The sequence below is a fragment of the Corvus moneduloides genome, chromosome 12, assembly GCF_009650955.1.
Source record: "Corvus moneduloides isolate bCorMon1 chromosome 12, bCorMon1.pri, whole genome shotgun sequence".
NCBI lineage: Eukaryota > Metazoa > Chordata > Aves > Passeriformes > Corvidae > Corvus > Corvus moneduloides.
Window position 1 is genome coordinate 1,145,921 of NC_045487.1, and position 22,870 is coordinate 1,168,790.

Sequence of the window (22,870 nt, forward strand, 5' to 3'; positions counted from 1 at the left end):
GGACCAATAGCGACCTTGCCCGGTACGGCCCCGCCCCGTTTGGCCCCGCCCCCTCCCCGCCGTGTGGCCCCGCCCCTTCGCGGCCGACGCCCCCCCGAGGCCTTCCCGCTGACCACGTGACCTCCCCGCCCCGGCCGCGAGTCTCTCGCGAGGCTCCGCGCGCGCAGCCCGGAAGCGGCGGCGGCGGCACCCGGAAGCGGCGGCGGCACCCGGAAGCGGCGGCGGCACCCGGAAGCGGCGGCGGCACCCGGAAGCGGCGGCCGGCAGGATGGACGGTACCGGGGGGTTGGGCGGTACCGGGGCCTCCCGGTGGGGCTGGGGCGGGTCCTGAAGGCTGGGGCTGGGGGTGGGGAATCGGAGCCAGGACTGGTGGCCGGGATGTGTGGGCGGGGTCCCCGGTCACCCGGTCCCGGTCCCGGTGGTGTCGCTGAGACTGTGCTTTCTTTCCTTTCCAGACACGCTCTTCCAGCTGAAGGTGAGGGCAGCGGAAGCCCTTCCGCCTCCTTTCCGTCCCGTATCGCCGGTCCCGGGAGAGCCCCGGGGTCGGTTCCGCCCGCTGGCTCGGCCTCATCGGGGCTTCTCCGGCGGCGGGGCCGTCACAGGAGGAGGCCCCGGAGTGCGGGGGGGACCGGAGGTGCCGCGGGCAGAGGGTCGGGCAGCCGTGGCTAGCGAGAGGTGGGCTGGGACAAGTGGCACTGGCACGGTGGCACAAAGGGGAGCGGCTTCCCAGTGCCAGAGGTCAGCGATGGATGGGATATTGGGAAGGAATTGTTCCCTGTGGGGTGGGCAGGCCCTGGCACAGGGTGCCCAGAGCAGCTGTGGCTGCCCCTGGATCCCTGGCAGTGCCCAGGGCCAGGCTGGATGAGGCTTGGAGCCACCTGGGACAGTGGGAGGTGTCCCTGCCCAGGGCAGGGGTGGTACTGGAGGGGTTTTGAGGTCCCTTCCAAACCAACCCAAACCATTCCGTGACTCTGTCCCTGGCCCTGCCCCGCTGTATCCCGGTGCTGTCCCGCTCTCCTCCGCAGTTCACAGCGAAGCAGCTGGAGAAACTCTCCAAGAAAGCCGAGAAGGACTCCAAGGCCGAGCAAGCCAAAGTCAAAAAGGTGGGTGGGGCTCATCCTGCCGGTGCCCAGCGCTGTGTGGAGCAGCTGGAATTCCCTCCTCCCGCCATGCAGGAGCAAGAAAGGGGCGGATCCGCTGCCCAGCCTGCACTCCTGCACTGCCGGGGGAATGTGGCACATCCAGCAGCACGAGGGGGGTTTATTCCCACTCTGGGGCATTCCCAGCTCTGGGGTCACGGGAGAGCTGTTTCCTGCTGGGAGCCCCCAGTCTGAACCCGTGGGGGCTTCTCTGAGCGTGGGTTCTCCGTGTGCCAGGCCCTGCAGCAGAAGAACGTGGAGTGTGCCCGGGTTTATGCCGAGAATGCCATCCGCAAGAAGAACGAGGGGCTCAACTGGCTCCGGATGGCGTCCCGGGTGGATGCTGTGGCCTCCAAGGTGCAGACAGCCGTCACCATGAAGGGGGTAAGAGCCTCCAGCGGGGCTTTGGGAGCTCCATCCCCGCATGAAGCTTCCCCTCTCGGTGCCTCCAAGCAGCACAGGCTGCCTCGTCCCCCACAGCGACCCCGCTGAGGCTCCTGCTGGTCCTGATGCCTTTTCCTGCTCTTAAAATCAAGAGTCATACACGGTTAGAAGGGGAAAAGGGATTTTACCTTGGTATTTATTTTAAGGATCCTTAGGTGCACACATCCAGGTCATATGCATCGAGATGCACCCTGCTGAGTCTATCCCCAAAGATCTGGTATCACATTATAGGTGTTACTAATTAGCAGATCTATCAAAGATTCCCCAATGAGAGGCTCAAGTGAGCCCCCCTCCCTAAGAAGCTTTCCCCTGCATGGTTCTATCTTGGTTTACAGAATGTGTTCTGGAGAGGACCTTGGGGTCTGGGGCACATTGATCCTTAGCTATGAAGCTTCTAAAAGTTGAGTCTCTCAGCTTGACAAACAAGTCCAAGAATGTAGGCAAAAAGCACTGGGAATACAGAAGTTGTAAAAAGGTATAACAGGGGTATAAAAGAAAAGGCAAAAAATCTTCATGGCATCAGTCTCAGACAGGTTCATCCTACCCGGGGAGGCGTCAGGACAGCGCTTGGATTCATCTGCACCCCTCAGAGCCTTCCTGAAGGAATCTCCTCTTGCAGGTGACGAAAAACATGGCACAGGTGACCAAGGCCCTGGACAAGGCCCTGAGCTCCATGGACCTGCAGAAGGTGTCGGCAGTGATGGATAAATTCGAGCAGCAAGTGCAGAATTTGGATGTTCACACGTCGGTGAGTGCTGGGCATCCAGGAGAGAGAGGGTGGGACGAGGGTGGGATCCCTGGGCCGGGCAGGGTGACAGGGCTGTGTCTGTCCCAGGTCATGGAGGACTCCATGAGCTCGGCCACCACGCTGAGCACGCCGCAGGAGCAGGTGGACAGCCTGATCGTCCAGATCGCCGAGGAGAACGGGCTGGAGATCATGGACCAGCTTAGCCAGCTGCCCGAGGGGGCCTCGGCCGTGGGGGAGAGCTCTGTCCGCTCCCAGGAGGACCAGCTGTCCCGGAGGTTGGTTCTCTCCCAATTCCTGGATGGTTCCACTGCTTCCCAGGATCCCTCACTGGCATGAAGGGAAGGAGTTGGCCCTTCCTGGGGGGCTCAGGGGGATGAGCCCCGTCTGTTGTGTTTGGGCAAGTCCCCAAGACTGTGGGGCCACTTTGGGCCTTGGGAGGGGGTGGGCCTGGTGCTGGGCAGGGGCAGGACAGGCCCCCCAGCCCCACACTCACCCTCGTGCAGCTGCTCTGCTCAGGGAGTGCCTGGCACTGCCCTGCCAACAGCTCTGGAACTGCCCCTGCTCCCACACAGCCACCACGGGGCCATCTGGGGACAGCCCCAAGGCTGTGGCATGGGGACAGCCTGGGGAGAGGGACCAGAAGAGAAAGAGGAGTTGGGAAGCCGTTCTCCACAGCACCTCAGCTGTGTGAGTTCACCCCCAGCCGCCGTGGTTGCGGCTCCAGGGCAGGATTTCGGGGAGGTTCCTTGGCAGAGGAGTTCCCTGGACACACTGGCTGCAGCTGCCCCCGAGCTGTGGCTGTTCCTGCTGCCCTGACCTCACTCCCTTCTCCCGCTCTCCCCTCCAGGTTGGCTGCCCTGCGGAACTGAGCTCTCCCGTGGACGGCACCGGTGGAACGGGCGCAGGAGCCGGGACCCCCTCCCACAGCCCCGGCCCTGCCGCCGCCCCACAACACGTCCCCATTTCCCCCCCGCCTCGGGACTCTCGTGTGGGGGTGGCAGCCCTTCCCCGAGCAGGTGGCAATCCCGGCAGGAGGGAACGCGGCCGCTCCCGTGGCCGAGGAACGCTGTGCTGGACTGGGGGGGCTTTGTTCGGGGGGTGCTGCTGGTGGTGCCTGGCAGAGCCCCACATCCCGCTGCTGATGGAACACTAAGGGGACTTTCCTGGTCTCGGGATGCTGCTCCCCCAACTCCTGCGTTGTTCCCTGTCCCTGCCCGGAGCTGAGCTGTGGGCTGAGTTCCTCGGGAGCTGTTTGGGAGGAGCAGGAGAACCCGCGGGGTTCCCAGTCTCTGGCGGCGCTGCGGGAAGGACCCTGTGCCCGGCTGTGGATGTGGGGAGGTCGGTGCCTTGCAGGAAGGGGCGGTGACACCGGGGTGTCCCTTCCTCCGCTGTCACTGTCCCTGTGCCCTTTGCTGCTCCGTGTCCCGCCGGGCCAACACCCCCAGCCCCATACCACGAAGTGCCCTTTGGAACACCCTCCCACCCAGCCCTGTGCGTGTCAATCCACACATTCCCCAGGCACTGCCAGCTGGAAATGGTTATCCCGGCCCTGGCTGCCAGTTTGGACCAGTGAGGACCCGTGTCCAGCACTGGAAGCGGATTGCAGCAGCTGTGGTGGCTGCAGACACGTCCCCAAATGTCCCCCTGCCGGGTGGGTGTGACAGGGAATGCAGAACCATCCCGGGAGCAGCTCCGTCTCGATCCCTGTGCCTCGTCCCTGGATATCCTCTGTCCCCTCGCTGCTGGCGCCGGGCTGGGGGCGGGGGCTGCTCGCCGCGTCCCCTCTCGCCGCTTGTCCCTTGTCACCTTCGCCTGGGGCTGGAGCTGTTTGTGCCCCACCCGCGCGATCCCCGGCACCGCGGAGCTGCTGGATTGCTGGAAGCTCTCCCGGAAGGAAACGCTGTTTCCTTTGGGTCTCCCAGGAGCAACTTTGACCTCTGGGGGATGTCATGGGGGCCGCCTCCCCGGCACAAACACTTCCCGCTGAGTTGTTTTTCCCGAGTTCAGTGGCCTTGGAGCGTGTGGCTGGTGACACAGAGCCTTCCTCCCCACCGAGGAGGAGGAGGAGGCGGCTTTGGTCTACAGCAGAGCACTGGATTTTGTGCCACTTCCCGATGGGCCGGGCGGGCAGCTGGGGGACGGACCCTGGAGATTTGTGCCTGGCTCCCGGCTCCCTGCACGGTGTCCCCGTGGGACCGGGGGCTCCAGAGCTGCCCCCTGTCCCTCTCCCCGGGCTCTCTCTCTCTCTGGTTTCAGTGGTGATTTTTTTTAAAGTTTGTCTTATTTGCCTTCTTTTCCCCCAAACCGTGTCCATCCCCTTGTGTGGGTTTAAATAAACAATCTCTGAACACCTCAGTGTGTGTTGGGGGTGTGGATGCAGACGGGGTCCGTGGTCCCCATGGTCTCACCCTGTCCCCTGCCCTGCGACAGGACCTGGTGCCAAGGGGCTGCCCTGGAGCTGAGGAGGAGGAAGGGGCTGCTCTTGTTCCCACAGCCTCTGCCCATCCAGGAGCTGGGAAGTGGCTCGGGGTGCCCGCTCTGGGGGTGCTGGAGGACAAAGACAACCGCCTTCCGCCACTGCCGCCACTTCTGCAGGGACCTGTCCCTCTCCTGTGGCCGGACCGGGGGGACCAGGGTGAGCAGGAGCTCGGAGCAGCTGGAGCCCAGCTCCCCTCCCCATTGGAGTTGGGCCAGCCCAGCTCCCTGCACCGTTCCACAGCCCTCGTGGGGACAAGCCGGGCACCCCGGGTTTGTCACCGCACCGAGGTGGCACCGCACCCATCCTGCCATCAGCACCTGCCCACGGCAGCCTCACTGCCAGGGACGGGGCTGCGGGGGCGAGGGTGCAGCCTTCCCTGTCCCCATCCCCTCGCTGTCCCCATCCCTTCCCCGTGCCGGGCTGGCAGAAGGGCCCCGTGCCTCAGCCAAATCCCGAATGCCACAGGAAGATGGCTCTCCTTCTCCTGCCTGTTCGCCCGCCTCCGCTCCGAAGACAGGCTGTTCCTGAATGTGAGAGGAAATTGCTAAGGAGATAATTAAGTAGCCAATTAATTAGCTAATGATTAGTGGAAGCATCCTGCGGAGGCAGCGCCGCAGCCGCCCCGGCCAGGTGTTGCCGGGATGTGTCACTCCCGGTGCGGTTACGGCTTCCCGGTGGGCGCCGCCGGGACCCGGCTGCTCTGCCCCGCCGGTGGCATGCCGGGCTGGCCGGGGACACGCCGGGGTGGCCCAACACCTCCAGCCAGGAGCCGATGGGCGCTGGCGAGGGTCCCGCACGGACACTCGCTGCCGGCACTGCTCGAGCCACGGTTTTATTTCGCCGGCAGATCCGGCGGAAAGGGGCGCAGGGTCGTGCCCCGCCCGGCAGCCCCCGGGCACGGTGCCGGGGCCGCGGTGGCAGCCGGGTGTTAGCGGAGCACGGAGAGGAGCAGGGCCAAGGGCAGCGCCAGGGCTGCCGACGGGGCCCGGGCGGTGCCGGCGCCTTTGGAGTACCCGTAGCTGGTTCTGCACGTCCCCTCCAGCTCCTCGAAGGCGATGGGCATCTCGAGGGCAGCTGTGCCCTGCAGGCTCTTCTTCACCTGCCGTGGGGACACGGTGGGCTCCCGCTGTGAGGGGCGGTGCCCGTCCCGACAGAGCCCCTACCACCCCGCACTTCCCTGTGCCACCCCACACCATCCCACGGATGTCCCGGTGCCCCGTGAGTCCCTGTGCTACCCCGTGTCCCCATAAATTCCTGAGTGCCACATGCCCTGATGTTTGACCCGTGTCTGCTGCCCCAAGCGTCCCCATGTCACGTGGCCCCATGTCCCATACATCCCCATTCCTGATGCTCCCAGTGCCACTTGTGTCCCCACGGCCCAAGTGCCCCTTGCCCTGTACATCCCTGTGCCCGGTGCTTCCCAAGCCCCACTCACCTCCTCCACTTTGCTGAAGACCCGGAGCAGGTTCTCAGCCAGGGCCCACTTCACCTCCTCCTCTGTCCAGTTCCTCGCCAGCAGCTCGGCCACCAGCGCAGGATACTTGGAGACGTCCTCCAGGCCAGTGGGGACCCTGTGCCACCCCACAGGTCACAGCTGGGCTACCCCAGCACCCCCAGCTGCCCACACAGGGCACGAGGGGACGCCCCTGCCCCTCAGGAAGTCCTCATGGCGGGGACACACTGCCCCATCCTATCCCATCCCATCCCATCCTGCACCATCGTCCCCCTTTACCCTGGGACCCCGTCGTAGTCCCCGCCGAAGCCGACGGCCTTGGCACCAGCCACCTTCTTCACATAGTCCATGTGGTCTGGGGGGAGGGACCGGGGTGAGCAGGGCAGGGGGGTCACTGCCACCCCCCACCCACCTGGGCACCTCCTCACCTGCAACGTCGGACAGTGTGGCCGTGCCACTGCAGGTCACGTAGGCATTGTAGAAGTTGACCATCACCAGGCTGCCCGTGGAGGCCTGAGGGGAACAGCCCTGAGCCCCCAGCCCCCCCCAGGACCCCCCACTGTCCCTGCCCTGCCCCGGCCGTGCCCCCACACTCACCACCAGCCGCAGCACGTCGTCGGGCACGTTGCGGCGGTGCGGGCAGATGCTGTAGGCAGACGAGTGGCTGAAGATGACGGGGGCTTTGGAGATGTTCAGTACAACCTTCATCGTGTCCACTGAGACGTGGGCCAGGTCCACGATCATGCCCAGGCGGTTCATCTCCTCCACCACCCTCTGCAGGGACAGGGATGGGGTTGGGGGGCTGAGGGGTGTATGGGAGGGTCCTCTGAGGGGTTCCCTGTGGGGATGTCTGGAGCTGCTTGGGTGGCTTTTGGCTGATGGGACAGAGGGATGGGCGGATGGATGGATGGATGGATGGATGGATGGATGGATGGATGGAGGGAACTCTACAGCCAGGGCAAATCACCCAGCATGGGGCCAGTGGGCACCAGTACCACATTCCTCCAATGCCACTGCTCCTGGACACCACAGCTGATGCTATTCCTCACCTTCCCAAAGGGTGAGAGGCCGTGGTGCACAGGTTTTTCTTCCTTGGTGTCCACCAGCCAGTTGTCAGCCCTGCAAAGCAGGGAGAGCATCAGAGTGGCCACACCTCTGACCACATCCCCCCACACCGGCCCTGCCACCCCCTCTCTGTCCCCTCTGGGGGTCTTACCAGGGGGTGTTGCAGCTGTGGGTGAGGGTCATGTAGCGGGCGCCCAGGCGGTAGAGGGTGCGCAGGATGCCCAGGCTGCTGTCGATGGAGTGGCCGCCCTCCACCCCGATGAGGCTGGCCACCTTCCCGCTCCGGAACGCCTCCCGGACACCTGCGGGAGGGCAGGGGCATCAGCTGCGGTGGGCACGGCCTGTCAGCACCCCGTGGTGCCGTCCCTGTGCCCGCTCACCGTTGCTGTCGGTGACGCAGGCGAAGGTGTCGGGGTACAGGTCGCACATGCGCTGCACCACGTCCATCTGCTCCAGCGTGCGCTTCACCGCGTCCTTGTTCTGCGTCTCGCAGGGCACGTACACGGACCAGAACTGCCACGGGCGCTCCGTCAGCACGGCAGCGCGGGCACTGCCCACCCCACTGCCCACCCCACTGCCCGCCCCACTGCCCACCCTACTGCCCGCACCACTGCCCACCCCACTGCCCGCACCACTGCCCACCCCAGCGTCTCTGCCAGTCCTGGTGCTGTCCTGAGAGCCCCAGTGCTCACCCTGGCGTCCCTGCCCACCCCAGTACTCTTTCTTGTGTTCCTGCCCACCCCAGCGCCCCCCATTCCCCGTGGTGCCCTCACTGGTGCCCCTGCCCACCCGGCTACTCCCTGCCCTCCCCAGAGCCCCCCCCAGTGCCCGTCCCGGTGCTCCCACCTGCCCGCCCACGTGCCCCTGGCGCAGTTTGGGGATGTTGGTGTGGGTGTCGTTCAGCAGCGTCAGGTTGGCTGCTGGCAGCATCAGCTGGTTGTTGAACTTCTGGAGGAGCTGCCAGGGCAGGTCGTTGTGCCTGGGCAGGGACAGGATGGGCACTGAGGAGTGGCCTGACCCTCTGCCCACTCCTCCTCAGGCTGCCCACCCCCCTGGCTCGCTGCACACACAGTCCCCCCATCTGGCTGTCATTCTATCCATCTTCCATCCATGCATCCATTCATCCACACACACATTTATTATCCATCCTCCATCCTCCATCCCCCCATCAGTCCATCTCTCCACCCACCTGTCCTCTCAGCCAGAAGCCACCCAAGCAGTTCCAGCCAGGAGCTGGACACAGGGCAGTCCCAGGGGACCGCGCCGTGTGGGGCCCCTGGAGGACCCTCCCGTGCACCTTTCCCACCCATCATCAGCCCTCACACCCGGGGGAGCCAGCCCGACATCCCTTTGACGGGGATGTGACCGCAGGGACATCCTGCCACGCACATCCCACACCCGGCGGTGCCACCGGGGAAGTGGCAGGCTCCGGGCTGAGTGCCACTTCCCGCTCCTGCGTCACAGTCCCACATCCCCCTGCCCGCTCCCTGTTCCGATGGCTGCCGTGGCACAGCACTGATGCATGAGGGAACGCTGCAGGGGACTGGAGCCTCCTGAGGGTCCCGAGAAGAGAGCAGGGACATGCCTCAGGAAGAGCAGGGACTTCCCCCAGGGCAGCCTAGCCCCGGCTTCCCGGTACCCTGCTCAATCCCGCTGGGCTGCGCCGCCGGGGATCCCCTCGGCTGCACGGACGGTCCCATGGGATCCCCGGGGGAGCTGTCCCCTGTCCCCACACAGCCCTGGGGTGCCTGGCATGGGGATCCCCTGGGAAAGTTGCTCCCTGTTCCCGCACAGCCCTGGGGTGCCCGGCCCGGGGATCCCCCATCGGGCTGTCCCAGCAGGGTTTCCCAGCTGGGATTTTCCCACAGAGACCGAGCAGCCGGGCACGCTGCAGGGCCAGGTGACCTTTGCTCACCCGTCGATGACCGGCGTGGTGGTCATGATGCGCTTGGCCTCCTCCAGGTGCTGCTGTCCATTGCTGGGCAGTGCCAGCGCCAGCACCAGCACCCACACGCTCCCGCCTGGCATCTTCTCCCGCTTGATGCTGCTGGGGACAAGGGGGGACCTGCCACCACCACCGTGTGAGCACACGCACAGGGATGGCTGCCCCTCGTTCCTCCGTCCCCTCCCACCGTCAATGAATAACCAGGAGCGCAGCGCTACTCCTCCCTGGGTGCCCTGTGCCCACTTGGCAGTGCCAGGGCTCCACGGCCTCCCCCAGCCCAGCCCCAGTGGCTGCGTCGTGCCAAGGCCTCTCCTCCGAGCCGCGGTGACGCTCCCAATCCGTCTAATGAAGCCCAGATTTTTTTTGGCTGGGAAAGTGCCAGTCCCATCCCTGCCTTAGCCTCCCCGGCACTGGCATCCATCGGCACCCCCAGTTCAGCACTGGCACCCTCAGCATCCCCGGCACCCCCAATACTCCCGGCCCCGCTCACCCTGGCCCCGGGACACTTGGGCAGTCCCTGCCTGCAACGGCTGTGAATTAAGTTTTCCGGCTTGCGTGCGGTGACGGGGCTGGGATGGGCTCCAGCCACCCCAGAGCCACCCCCTGCCATGGCGCTGGAGCCGCCACATGCCCGGGGGGAAGCAGCCGGGGTGGCACGGCCGTGGTGTGGGGCGGCTGCTGGTCCTCCATGTGTGCTTGGATTCCCCACACTCCTGTCCTTCTGCAGCGTCCCGAGGGGAAACTGAGGCACCGTTATCCGGCAGATGCTGCACATCCCTGCTGGCTCCAGCTGTAGTGTCCTTCCCAGCAAGAGGCCTTGGTGGGGCTTCTGGGAATGGCACGGAGCCACGTGGAGATGGCCGGCCCAACCAGACACCTCATGCTTGGAGTGTGCCGGGACGGGAACCCCCTCCGCCGGTGCCAGCCACGGGGAGCTCGGAGTGGGGACGCTGTGGGGCTGGCATCCCTCGGGCTTCCCGGCCCCCTTCCCGGGGTGGCGCAGCCCCCACGTTTCTCCCGGCTGCGGCGGGGGGTCTGGGAAGGCAGGAATCCCATCCCACCCATCCCCTTCCATCCCATCCCGGGTGTCTCCAGCCCCTGCCAGCAGCTCTCTCCCGGCGCTGGCCCCAGCGCGGCCGGATTCCCGGCGCCCCGGCAGGAATGTGCCGGGGCGTTCCGGCCCCCCGCCCGCCGGGGCCGCTTCCTCTTTCGGCGCTATTTAAGCGGCTCCCGGCGCGTCCCGCCCGGCCGGGCCATGGAGCGCATGGAGGTGACCGAGACCTTTGCGGGCATCGCCCTGCCCGGCCACCTCCACACGCAGGAGTCCCTCGGCTTCGCCGCCGCCTTCACCTTCCGCCCCACCGACGTGCTCATCGCCACCTACCCCAAATCGGGTGAGGGGCTGCGGGGACGCGGGGACAACGAGGGGACGTAATAGGATAGGGCTGGGACCCCCAGCTGGAGGGGGTGCGGGGGGTCTTTTCCGGAGCTGCCGGCGGGACTGGCAGATGGCTGGGCTTGGGGACACCCGGACCTGGTCCCCGCGGCCATTCTCGCACAGCACGGGGACCCCTGGCCAGGAGCTCCTGCCCGCTGAGCCCCTGTGCTGCTGCCTTCCTATCCCCAGCCCTAGATTGGGGTCCCTGGGTGCTCAGGGGGGGAGAACACGGCCCTGCCAGCCCAGCTGCTGGGACGGGACACGTTGTGATGAGGACGGGACAGGACAGGCTGAGCCGTGCCTTGCTGTGCCAATCTGTGCTGCCTGTGCCAGTACGGTGCCATTCCATGCTGCGCCACGGTGCCATGCCGTGCCATGCCAAGGTGCCATGCCCCGTGGTGCGCCGTGGCCCTGCCCCGACACACACCTCTGCAGGCACCACCTGGATGCAGGAGATCCTGACCCTGCTGTTCAGCCTTGGAGATGCCCGCCCAGCCAAGACCATTCCCAACTGGGAGCGGGCGCCCTGGCTGGAGCAGATCTACTGCCGGGAGGCTCTGCAGGACACCGAGACCCCCCGGCTCCTCACCACCCACCTGCCCGCCCACGTCCTGGCCCCCGCCCTGCAGCGCAGCAAGGCCAAGGTGAGCAAGGCCAAGGTGTGAGGGGTCCCCAGTGGCCTGGGGGTCCCTGCAGGGACGTCCCACACCCACGGAGCTTCCCAAAGCCAGGGAAATGCCGAGGGCTTTCTGAGCGGGGCGCAGCGGAATCCCCTCAGCCGTGGGGGTGGCACTGTGTCCCCCCAGGTGATCTACGTGGCCAGGAACCCCAAAGACGTCGCTGTCTCCTTTTACCACTTCCACCACCTGGCCAAGTTCCTGCCCGACCCCAGCTCCTTTGATGACTTCCTGACACAGTTCCTCGAGGGCACAGGTAAGGGCTGGGGGGGGGGGGTCTCTGGGAGGGGCACTCAGCCTCAGGGCCGCCCGTCACCCCCACCTCCCCCCAGTGCACTACGGCTCCTGGTTTGACCATGTCAAGGGCTGGCTGGGCCAGCGGCACCTCCTGGACATCCTCTACGTCACCTACGAGGAGCTGCACCAGGTGAGCCCCGCTGTGTCCCCATCCCTGTCCCTGTCCCCGTCCCTGCTGGTGCCCAGTGCTGACCGTGCTCCTGCCCCAGGACCTGCGTGGCACAGCGCAGCGCCTCAGCACCTTCCTGGGGTGCCCGCTGGCACCGGGGACGCTGGCAGCCCTGGAGCAGCACTGCAGCTTCTCTGCCATGCGGGACAACACCATGGCCAACTACTCCCTCATCCCCAACGAGATCATGGACCACAGCCAGGGCCGCTTCATGCGCAAAGGTCAGGGGGAATTGGGCTGGGGGGCACGGGGGGTGTGGGAGTGCAGCATCCCTGACTCCCCATCCCCTCTGTCCCACAGGGGTGGTCGGGGACTGGCGCAGCCACTTCTCCCCCGAGCAAAATGCCCTCTTCAACCGCCGCTACCAGGAGGAGATGGGGGCCATGGAGCTGCCCTCCCAATGGCCCATGGCCTGAAGGACCTGGGGTTTGGGGGGGACACTGAGCCCCCACCTGCTGAGAACCACTGCAGTGGGGTAACCCTGCACGGGCCCCCTCAGGCACCCTATGAAACCCCCCTTGTGTCACCCCAGCACCAGGGGTTCCCATGGGGCTGGGGGTCCGGTGGGGGGCCATGGCACCATCCCACCTCCCTGGGGACAGGGAACTTTTCCGGCCATCCATTGTTGCCGTCCCCGTGGCCTTGCTCCCCCCAGTCAGGGGCACATGGCCATGACCCTCCTTTCCGCCCACCCCACCCTACAGAAATAAATATTTATTGCTGTTTCCAGGCAGCCAGCTGTTCCCATGGGTGTGAGGTGGGAAGCGGCACCAGCAGCGGGAAGAGGTGCTGTTATTCAGAACACAGCGGGGTGGGGACCCATCCCCGAGGACCTTATCAACAGGTGGGGGCAATGACCGGGTGGGCAGCACGGGTGTGGCGGGATGCCAGGCTCCGGGTCACAGCATGGCGACAGGGATTGCCGGCAGAGCTCGTGGCACGGAGCTGGCTCCTTCAGCAGGACCCAGGGCCCTCCACCCCTGGGGTCTCCCTCCCGGGGGATCCCCTTCCAGTGCCCCCTGCCCCGACTACCCTGGTTGGATGCTCCTCCTGCCCATCTCCCCTCCTGGGGTGTTTGCACTGAGGGGTTTGTTTCATCCCCCACCCCAGCACCCTGGGGTCCCCCAGGCAGGCAGCACCCCGAGCCCCCAGCCCCTCTGCTGCCATGCTCTAAGGAATTGCTCTGTGGAGCCACTGGGGAAGCAGATGCTCAGTCAATAATTAACTGGCTCTGTTACCCTGCCCCTGCAGGGTGAGGGCTTGGCCCTGGCATCCCCAGGACCCCTGGCCAGGGCTGCCTGAGAGGGGGAAGGTGGTGAGACCCTCCTTGGGGGCTGTGGCACTGTGGGACAGTGGCACCAGTGTCCTGCCACTCCTGCCCCCTCTGCCAGTCTTGTCAACCCTGCCACCTCTGCCAGCCCCTCCGCACTGCCGGTGGGGACAACCCAGCGTGGTGTCTCTGGACACTCCCAGCCCCGTGGGATCCCTCTGCACCCACCCTGGGGTCCCCATCTGTCCCCATGGATTGGAGTGCCAGGGCAACTCCTGCCCGCACCAGGACTGGGCCCTGCTGCAGCCTCCCAGACGGGTTTGGGTTTCCACGGCAACATCCATGATCCCGCCTTACGGGGGATGAATCAGGAGCTATAAATAGGTGCTGAATGGGGGTGCAGGGACTGTGCCCCTGCCTGTGCCTTGTGCTGCCAGCAGTGCCCAAGGGCCAGCAGAGCCGTCCTGGTGAGTGACGCCCGCATGGGGACAGCCTGGTACCTGTGCCTGCACCCCGGGAGATGGCAGCATCCCAGAGCCCAGCTCGATGCTACCTGCACAGCAGCTCTCAGGTGGCCCCTGCCCTGTGAGGCTGTCCCAGGCCCCGGTGGTTTCAGTCCCTGTGGTGGCCTTGGGCACATCCTGCCCCTGGGTACGTCACCTTGCCAGGAGCATCTGCTGGCACCACGCTGGGAGCATCAGCACACAGCATGTGGCAGCAGCCTGGCACAGTGCCTGGCACATGGCATGTGGCACAGCACGATGCATGGCATATGGCACATGGCACATGGCACACAGAGCATGGCACACGGCACATGGCACACCGAACATGGCACAGGGAACATGACAAGGCACCCAGCGTGTGGCACATGGAACAGACACGTGGGACATGTCAGACACAGCGCATGACACAGGGCATGTGGCACACAGCACACAGCATGGCACGGGACGCACAGCACGTGGGATGTGACACAGTACACGTCACAGGGTACATGAACACGGTGCGTGGCCCGTGGCACTCGGCGTGTGGCACACGGCACACATGGCACATGGAACACAGCTGGGGACACACAGTGCACTGCCTGCTGCACACGTCGTATAGCACAGGGCACACGGCACAGGGCACACGGCACAGGGCAGTGGCCGTGTGCCGGGCAGCAGGGCCCACGCCGCTGCCGCCTCTCTCCGCTCCCTGCCCTGGATTCGGGGCCGCGGCACAGCGGGGCGAGCGCCCACGCCGGCACATCCAAGCGGCGGCTGCTCGGGCGCTCCCGGCACGCTGCCGGCCACGGACACCCGGAATGTGGGGGCTGCGGCTGCCCTCGGCTCTTGTCACCAGGTGGGGCAGCACCCAGGAGCTGCCAGTCTCTCTGCCCAGCCCCCACTGAGCCCCCGGAGGGTGGGGGTCAGCACCCAGAGAGCAGGAGGATGGGCACAGGGGTGGTGCTTTATTGGGGAGATCATGCAGCCTCCAAACATCACAGTGACAGAGAAGCGGGGACCGAGGGGACCGAGGGGACAGCAGGGATGGGGTGGGTCCGGGCCACAGGGCACAGACCACCGGGAACGAGCAGTGCCGGGGGTATCCTGCCGGGACTTTCCCCATGTCCCAGCCAGGCGGGGGCTGGCGCAGGGCTGGGACTTGCGGGGACCCCGTCTGTCCCCATGGCACACCGGGAGAGTGGGGGGGTCTCACTGGGACGCGTTGAGACTGGGGTCGGGGGCCCTTCACTGGGGCAACCCAAGGCTGGGGCTGAGGGGCACTGGAGGGTCTCTCACTGGGGGGAACTGAGGCTGGAGTCGGGGGTCGGGGGTCCCTCACTAGGGAATACTGAGGCTGGGGCTCGGGGTCCCTCACTGCGGGGAGCCGAGGCTGGGGTCGGGGGTGGGGGGCCGGGGGCAGCGCGGGGGGAAGGCCTTGTAGCTGTAGTACTCCACCACCTGCTTGGGCACCTCCGCCAGCACGCACTTCGCCAGCGCGGTGGGTGACGCCTGCGGGACACCGGGGGACACCGGCGTGAGCCGCGGACACCGGGTCCCTGTGCCGCCACGTGGGGATGTGGACAGGGGAGGGGACGGGAGAGGACGGGAGCGACAGATGGGGACGACAGGGAACGGGAAGAGAGGAGATGGATGGGAGAGGGAAAGAGGGGACGGGACAAGTCGGGGGCGGGACGGAAGGGGATGGGGTGGGACGGGGAGGGGATGGAAAGGGACGGGAGAGAACGGGAGGGGAGGGAGGGGCCAGGAAGGGCAGGCAGGGGCAGGCAGGAGCCCGTGGCTGCTGCACTCACGTTCTTGAACTCGCGGAAGGGGACGAACTGGACGATGTCGCGCAGGACGGGCTCGCCCTTGGGGGAGCGCAGGACGCCGTCGTCCCCGTCCAGGATCTGCATGTCCGTGAAGTCGGCGTTGCCCACGCCGACGATGATGATGGACATGGGCAGGTAGGAGGCCCGGACGATGGCCTCCCGCGTGTCCGCCATGTCCGTCACCACCCCGTCCGTCAGGATCAGCAGGATGAAGTATTGCTGGGGGGACAGGGATGCTCGGGGGCTGCCCTGCCTCACCCGGCTGCCGGCCCCACGCCGGAGCAGCCACGAGTGTCACGAGTGTGCAAGGTCTCAGCCCAGCCCCGGCCCGGGGGGCAGCGGCACCCACCGACGCCTCCTTGGTCCGCTCCTCGTCGGCCGCCACGCGAGCCACCTTGGAGATGATGGGAGCCACGTTGGTGGGGCCGTAGAGCTGGATTTTGGGCAGGCAGCTCTGGTAGGACTCCACAACGCCCTGGATGCCTGTGGGGTGTGCGAGGGGTGAGGGATGTCCCAGCCGTGGATCCAGCCCCTCTAGAGCTGGACTCACCCTCACACTCATCATTGTCGGGGTTGAAGTTGATGGCGAAGTCGTGGGAGACCTGGAGGGAGGAAGGGGAGGGGAGGGGACAGCTGGTCCACCCCCTGCCACAGCCCCTGGCACCTGCCAAGCACCAGCAGTGCCGAGGGTACCCAGAGGGACGAGCACATCCCTGGGGTACCACAGGGCCTTGGCAACCTGAGACCCTGCTCACCTCGTACTTGGGGGGGATCCTGGCACCAAAGCCCAGAGCTGAGAATTTCTTATCGCTGCAAGAGAAGGGGTGTGAGGAGCTCCAGTGCCATCACTGAGTGCCTGTCACCAGAGCATCCGACCCCAGGGTGGCCGTCACCAGTGTGTGTGGCCCTGGAGGACCCTCCAGAGCCACCAACCTGTCGTAGTCCTGGCAGATCTCGCCCACGGCCACCAGCGCCTTGAGGTACTCGTTGGGCTGGTAGGGGTTGATGTAGTGCAGGGAGCAGCTGTTTCGGGGGTCCCCGTTGGAGGCCGTGAAGTCGATGGCCACCTGATGGGGGGGCAGGGAGGGTCCCCCAGGGTGAGCAGGGCCACTGGTGTGTCCCTGCTGGCTGGGGAGGGGACGCTGCTCACCGTGAAATGGATCTGGCAGCCGCCCATGATGTAGTCCAGGAAGGAGTAAACCCTGTGGATCTTCCAGAGGGACCTGCGTCAGGCCCTGCCCCACGTCGGCCCACGGGGCCGGGCACAGCCTGGCACAGCTCCCAGGCGCTCACCTTCAGGTCCAGCAGCACCACGACCCCCGAGTTCTTGTAGTTGCGCTTCTTGATCTTGTACTTGGGGTTCATGCAGTCCCACTGCACCTGTGGCACCGGCACCCGCGCTGCCTGCGGCCCCCGCCCGGGACACGGCCCAGCCCCAGCACCGCAGCCCCCGGTGCCACGGCTCGGCACAGTGGGGACCCCACAGTCCCGGAACACTGCAGCCCAATAACCCTGCACCCCCACAGCCCCAAGGTGCAGCTGCCTTCCCCCACTCCCAGCCAGGCTCCAGCCACCCCATCCATGGCTGATTCCCCAGAAGACCCCAAACCCACCATCCCTTCCCCAAAAAGGAGGGCAGTGAGCAGAAAATGACCCCAAACCCAGAGGAGGAGCTGGAAGGTGGCTGCTAGGATGGGCTCTGCTGGCAGCACACAGGATGGCCCCAGGCCATCCCCGTGTCCCCGTGTCCCACCTTGTTCTCCCCCATTGCCTTCTGCATCTCCTCGAAGGTGGTGAAGAACTCCCCGATGAAGTCGTGTTTGCCCCGCGAGTCGTAGTCCCACACCACGCACTGCGATGGGCACGGCTCAGCCCCGGCACCAGGGGGTCCTCAGCCCTGTCCCCAGCACCGTGGGGTCCCCGGCACACCCCCAGGGAAGCTGGGGTACATAAGCTCCCAGGGCAGGAATAGGGCTCCCCATCATCCTTCCTCACCCTCAGCTTCCTCTTCTCCTCACAGCTGCAGAGTGAGTTGAGGGAGACTTTGAAGGGCTCCCAGATGGGGCTCAGGTTGTTCTTTACCACCTGCAGGACGGGAGGCTCAGTGGGGCTGGGAGCCCCTGGGGTGGCCGTGGGGCAGCCGAGGGCCCGGTGCCGCCGCGGCCTCACCTCGGTGCGGTACACCAGCTGCTCGCTGCGGTCGTCGTCGATGCGGTAGATCTCCAGGAAGGGATCTGACTTGCTGAAGAGGTCCTGGGGGAGGAGGATGGGACAGAGCATTGCCCACCCTGCCCACCCTGCCCCGTTTGCCCCCTGGCACCCGGCTCACCTTGTCGTCCAGCTTCTTGGCACGGAAGGCGAGCTCCACGTAGCCGTTGTTCCCCGAGATCTCCTCTGAGATGATCTGCGAGGAGAGGCGGCCGTGGGGTGCTCAGTGCCTGGCATGGCTTTGCATCACCCCTCTGTGGTGCCCCGGGCAGGGACAGGGTCCCACGTGCCTCCCTGGCACAGCAGGGACCTTCAGAATGGCCAGTAGATGCCACCAGGGACCCTGAGCCCTCCCCACCCCCAAGAGTCTGTGCCACCCTACTGATCCAGTCCAGTGCCACCCACATGTCCCAGTCTGATGCTGTCCCAGTACCCCAGTCCAGTGCCACCCACGTGTCCTGTCTGGTGCCATCCCAGGATTCCAGCCCCATGTCACCTGTGTACCCCATCCCGGTGCCGCCCATGTGCCTGGGTTTGGTGCTGCCCTGGTGCCCCTGCTCAGTGTCACCCCACTGTCACCCCCAGCACAGGCTCAGTGCTCACCGTGATCGTGGACTTGCCCGCGAACTTCCCGTACTTGAGGAACAGCGGCTTTGTCACCCGTTTCTGCGCCACGATCTGCGAGAGCCCAGAGTTGGGGAGGGGACACCATCGTGGGGTCCCCGGGCGGGGGTCCCCAGGCTTACCTGCCCCACGGTGCACTCCATGCCCCCCAGGAAGTCGTCGTCGTGCGTGCCCACACCAGCCTGGCCATGGCTGTCGTACACCTCGAAGCGCAGCTTCTGCACCTCCTCGAAGTAGTAATCGACCGTGAAGATCTTGGCAAACACGGGGTTCAGGTTGCTCTTGATCACCTCGCTGCGATCCACCTGCGTGGGAGCGGCACAGGGCCTTGGGATGCCAGAGCTCCCACAGGGGTGTGGAGAGGCAGGGATGGGGGATGAGGGATGGGAGCTGTTGTGGCAGGGGATGAAGGGATGGGAGATGCCAGGCTGAGGGATACAGGGATGAGGGATAGGGATGCAGGGACAGGGAATGCAGGGATGGGGGGTGCTGGGAAGGACCAGCTGTGCCCAAGTGAATGGCATTTGAAGGAGCCTCTTGTGCCCACCACAGCCTCCAGCCCTGCCAGCCCTGGGTCTGGGGTGCCGCTCCCACTGTGCTCCAAGGGGATACTCTGGCTCTGGCTGTGCTTTGCTGCAGCTCCACTGGAGCAGGAACAATGGGTTGGTGCCAGGAAGAGCCTCTGTGCCCGTCATGGGGTGGCCATGCCTGGGGGTCACCCAGCCCCAGTGGCCCCGGTGGGCAGTAGGTCCTCAGCGTCTCCAGGCCGTGCTGGCAACGGGTGCTGAGCAGTTCCGGAGCCTCCCCCGCATCCGTCCCTGCCAGTGTTGACTCAAGGGGACACATCCTGGCCAGGGCACCCTGCCAGCCGCTGGCCCCTGCCCACTGCCTGCCCAGTCTGGCAGCATCTGTTGAACTCACACTGCCACCACCCTGCTACAGTCACCCATGTCCCTCCTGCTTGGGCACTGCCAGCCCCTCATTCTGGGATGTGGGTGTTGAGTGCCTCGGACCCTCTGGTGCCAGGATCTGCCAGCAGGTCCGGGGCCATCTCGGCTCTTGGAGCCAGCAGCAGAGCCAGATTCAGGCACCCCTCGTCTGGGGGACGCAGGCTGGCTGGGACAGGGAGGGGACAGGAGTCACTCCAAAAGGTGGCTCAGGAGGGGCCCTCTTGCCTCTTGGAGCTGGCTGATGTCTAGCACAGCACAGCATAGAGCATGGCATGGCACAGCATGGCATGGCACGGCACAGCACGGCACACAGAGCGTGGCACAGAGCACTGTGGGTACGAGTGTCTGGCATGGCACAGCACACTGCAGCTGGCACGGGGCCCTTGTCCCCCCCCGGCTCCGTGCTGGCTCGAGCGGAGTCGATGACACGCCGAGGGATTTAGCGCTAAATCTGCCGGCTGAGCTGCCGCGATTAGAGTGGAGCTGCCGGTGCCAGCCCAGAGCTCAGCACGGGGAGGGATGGAAGGAGCCGTGCCAGCCCCACTGCCAGCCCCAGTGCCATCCTGGTGTCTGCCAGCCCCACTGCCAGCCCCAGTGCCATCCTGGTGTCTGCCAGCCCCACTGCTAGCTCCAGTGCCATCCCCACTGCCAGTTTCAGCTCCAGTGCCAGTGTGAGTTCAGTGCCAGCTTCAGCACCAGCCCTCCAGCCCTGAGCCACCCCAGGTGGGGCTGAAGTATCCTGTGTCCCTGTCCTGGGGCAGTGGAGCCACTCTGGAGCCACACACGGTGAACACCCCACCCCACCCCATCCCACCCCACCCCACCCTGCTCCCTGGCCCCACTGCAGCCCCAGTGGGCTGGATGTGACCCAGTGTTAGCACCATCCCCACAGGCTGCCGGGTGCCCCACAGTGCCCTGCCCACTCTGCATCACCCGCTGCACCCCGTTCTGCACCCTGCAACCTGTTGTGCACTGTGCACCCTACTCTGCATCGTCTCCTGCACCCCATCCTGGTGCAGCTCTGCACTCTGTTCCCTGCTCCTAATCCTGCACCTTGCACCCTGTTCTGAACCCTGACCCTGTTCTGCACCCAGCATCCCATTCTTCATTATCTCCTGCACCCTGGTTTGACCCCTGCACCCTGGGCTGAACCCTGTGCCTCGTTCTGCACCCTGGGCTGAACCCTGCGCCTCGTTCTGCACCCTGGGCTGAACCCTGCAGCCCGTTCTGCACCTACCACCCTGCTTTGCACCCTGTACTCCACCTCTGTTATCTCCTGTATCTTGCTCTGTACCCTGCACTCTGCTCCCCACCATCTCCTGCACCCTGACCCCTGCTCTGCACCCCAACCCCTGTTCTGCACCCTGTACCTCGCCCCCCACCACCTCCTGCAGCCCCCTGCATCCACCACCCTGTGTCCAGCCCCGCCACGTCCCCAGGACCCGCCCTGCCCTGCCCAGCACGGTGGGTGCCAGCTGTGCCCCCCACTCTCCTACCTCCATCCACTGGCCCTGGGACTGCATCAGCAGCAGGACACAGGGGTCCGACTTGTTGAGGGTGTCGCGGTCCAGGAGGTGTTTACAGCTCACCCGAAGCTCCACCTTGGAGAGCACGGCCAGCGGGGCCTGCGGGCACGGCTCGGGCACGTCGCCCATGCCGGCCGGGGCGCGGGGGCCGCCCGGGCGCGGCGGGGGACAGGCGGCCCCGTGGGCGAAGGGCATGGGGGGCGAGTGGGGCGGCCGCTGCCTCGGGCGCCGTCAGGGAGCCGGGCAGGTGCCCGTCATGCCCGGGGCACGGCGCCCCGAGGTGCCGGGCACGGCCCGGTGGCAGGACAGGGGTGAGGCGGAGGGACCCCAGGGACCCGCTCCGAGGCGGGGTGGCCGGTTCCAGTCCCGCTGGCTCCGCGGGGCCCTGCAAGGCATCAAAGCACGGTGGGGTTAGCGGGAGCTCGGGCACCCCTCGTGGGTGTGCCCCCAAGTCCCAGCCAGCCCCATGGGCACTGCTGTGGGGGGTTCACATGGTCCTGCAGGGCCGTGCCCAGCTCTGTCCCCGCCCCGCGCCAGGGGCAGGATGTGTCCCGAGGGGAAGGGGGACCTAAGTGGGGTGGGGTACCCACCCTGGGGTGCCCCGTGTGGGGCTGTGGAGTAGAAACCCTCTCCAGCTCCTGCGGGCAGCACCCCCCAGCCTGGGCAGGGCTCTCCCGAGGGGAGTGGGGACACCAGCTCCGTGTCTGTGCCAGCAGGTGACGGATTCCCCCGTGCTGGGGACGGGGTTCATCCTCCCCTGGATGCTGGTAGCACTCAGCCAGGTGATGCTGCCTCACGGGCCAGCGAGGGGCTCTGCCAGTCCCAGCCCCAGTCCGGGGCTTGTCCCCCCACCTGCGGGTCCCGGGGGTTCCTGACTGGGGCAGGGGCAGGTCCAGGGGCAAAGCGGCCCCTGCCCACCTGTACCCTCTCATGCCCCGCCCGGCCAAAGTTTCCTGGGGAAGTCATGCAGTGCCCAGGCCCTCCCCAGCACGTGGCTCCAGTGCCCCAGCTCCGGTGGGCACCGTCCCCCCTCCCCAGGATCGCGGGCACCCCTTGGCATCATCCATCTCTCAGTGGAGGGGACAGCAGGTCCCACCGTGCCCATCGCCCCCTCACCTGGGTGCTGGTGGCCTGGGCTGGGTCGGGGTGCCCACCGTGCCGGTGTGCCCGCCGTGCCGGTGTGCCTGCCGGAGCTGCTGCCGCTGCCTCCTCCACACAACTGACTCAAGCTGCAGCTCGGGAGCGGAGCTCTAAGAGAGAGATGGATGACAAGCTCCGTTAACTGCCTCGCTGCCGGCTCCGGAGCGGAGCCCACCCTACACCGGGGCTGAGCGGGGTCCCCAGGGTCCCCAGCACTGCTGCTGTGCCAGGGCAGGAGCTCCTGCTCCAAGTGAGACGCCCATGGCACAGTCACAGCCCCTCACCCTCTGCAGCTGCTCCCCATGCGGTACCCAAGGCCACGCTGGTCCTGGCCCCCCACACTCTGAGCCCACAGCCCAAGCACGAGGATGGGGTGCCCCACACCCACCGGGTGCCCTCCCCACATGCTGGAGCATCCAGACCCACATTCCATGCACATGGAGCCCCATATGCTGAGTCCCCAGCCCGGGACCCCCCACCCACCCCTGTCCCCCCAGCACTGCGGTGCTGTCAACCCAGCTTTATGGAAGATGATGTAATTAGCCCATATTTGGAGGGATTAAAATGCAGATAGGGCTAACGAGCACGAGGGCACTGCAGGGTCCGGGCTTTGGGAGCTAATCCCCAGCCCGCCTGGCAGAAATAGGCCACTCTCCTTCCACAGCCCCCAGCACGGCTCAGCAGGGCAGGAGGCACTGACCCACGGCCAGACACGGGGGCTGGGCAGAGCGGCTGGAGGGACACGGTGGCAACTGGACACAGGAAGCACCACACCGGGCACATCTTGCCTCTCTGAACCGCCCAGGATTCATGCAACCTGCCAGGGCTCCCGCACTAAGTGCCCCATCCCATCCCATCCCATCCCAGCTGCACAACAGCCCCAAACTGATGGACCAACAGTGGGCTGGGTGAGTGCTCCTGGAGCAGCTCTGATCCCACTGACACATCCCAGTGATCCATCAGCCCCAGGCACAGGGACTGGAAGAG

The 22,870-nt window shown here is 66.2% G+C and overlaps 4 protein-coding genes across 5 annotated transcripts; 2 read left to right on the forward strand and 2 right to left on the reverse strand.

Moving 5' to 3' along the window:
* The first annotated feature begins 122 nt into the window (after positions 1–122).
* On the forward strand, positions 123–4,686 carry CHMP1A (charged multivesicular body protein 1A). Its single transcript, XM_032122012.1, has 7 exons — positions 123–275; positions 456–475; positions 1,026–1,103; positions 1,377–1,523; positions 2,203–2,331; positions 2,419–2,606; positions 3,179–4,686. Exons 1-7 carry the CDS (start codon positions 269–271, stop codon positions 3,198–3,200), a joined length of 591 nt encoding a protein of 196 aa, XP_031977903.1. The 5' UTR covers positions 123–268; the 3' UTR covers positions 3,201–4,686.
* A 943-nt stretch (positions 4,687–5,629) lies between these two features.
* DPEP1 (dipeptidase 1) lies at positions 5,630–9,887 on the reverse strand. 2 transcript variants are annotated; one of them, XM_032122046.1, is made up of 11 exons: positions 9,764–9,887; positions 9,244–9,372; positions 8,175–8,307; positions 7,709–7,841; positions 7,480–7,630; positions 7,313–7,382; positions 6,861–7,037; positions 6,692–6,776; positions 6,543–6,618; positions 6,246–6,381; positions 5,630–5,909 (listed from the first exon to the last, which is right to left on the reverse strand). In XM_032122046.1, the coding sequence occupies exons 2-11, from the start codon at positions 9,354–9,356 to the stop codon at positions 5,739–5,741; spliced, it is 1,245 nt and encodes a 414-aa protein (XP_031977937.1). In that variant the 5' UTR covers positions 9,357–9,372; positions 9,764–9,887; the 3' UTR covers positions 5,630–5,738. The 2 variants fall into 2 exon arrangements, with proteins under 2 accessions (XP_031977937.1, XP_031977936.1); XM_032122045.1 differs by having other exon boundaries at positions 9,244–9,393; positions 9,764–9,886.
* Positions 9,888–10,429: 542 nt separating this feature from the next.
* SULT2B1 (sulfotransferase family 2B member 1) lies at positions 10,430–12,587 on the forward strand. Its single transcript, XM_032122047.1, has 6 exons — positions 10,430–10,667; positions 11,147–11,355; positions 11,518–11,644; positions 11,721–11,815; positions 11,895–12,075; positions 12,155–12,587. The coding sequence occupies exons 1-6, from the start codon at positions 10,529–10,531 to the stop codon at positions 12,268–12,270; spliced, it is 867 nt and encodes a 288-aa protein (XP_031977938.1). The 5' UTR covers positions 10,430–10,528; the 3' UTR covers positions 12,271–12,587.
* Positions 12,588–14,550: 1,963 nt separating this feature from the next.
* Positions 14,551–22,292, reverse strand: CPNE7 (copine 7). The gene is made up of 16 exons (XM_032121470.1): positions 21,860–22,292; positions 20,714–21,128; positions 18,390–18,572; positions 18,247–18,321; positions 17,765–17,839; positions 17,605–17,688; positions 17,431–17,520; positions 17,189–17,287; positions 16,729–16,815; positions 16,586–16,645; positions 16,369–16,502; positions 16,191–16,245; positions 15,986–16,037; positions 15,785–15,918; positions 15,418–15,654; positions 14,551–15,115 (listed from the first exon to the last, which is right to left on the reverse strand). Exons 2-16 carry the CDS (start codon positions 20,936–20,938, stop codon positions 14,978–14,980), a joined length of 1,728 nt encoding a protein of 575 aa, XP_031977361.1. The 5' UTR covers positions 20,939–21,128; positions 21,860–22,292; the 3' UTR covers positions 14,551–14,977.
* Between the last annotated feature and the right edge of the window lie 578 nt (positions 22,293–22,870).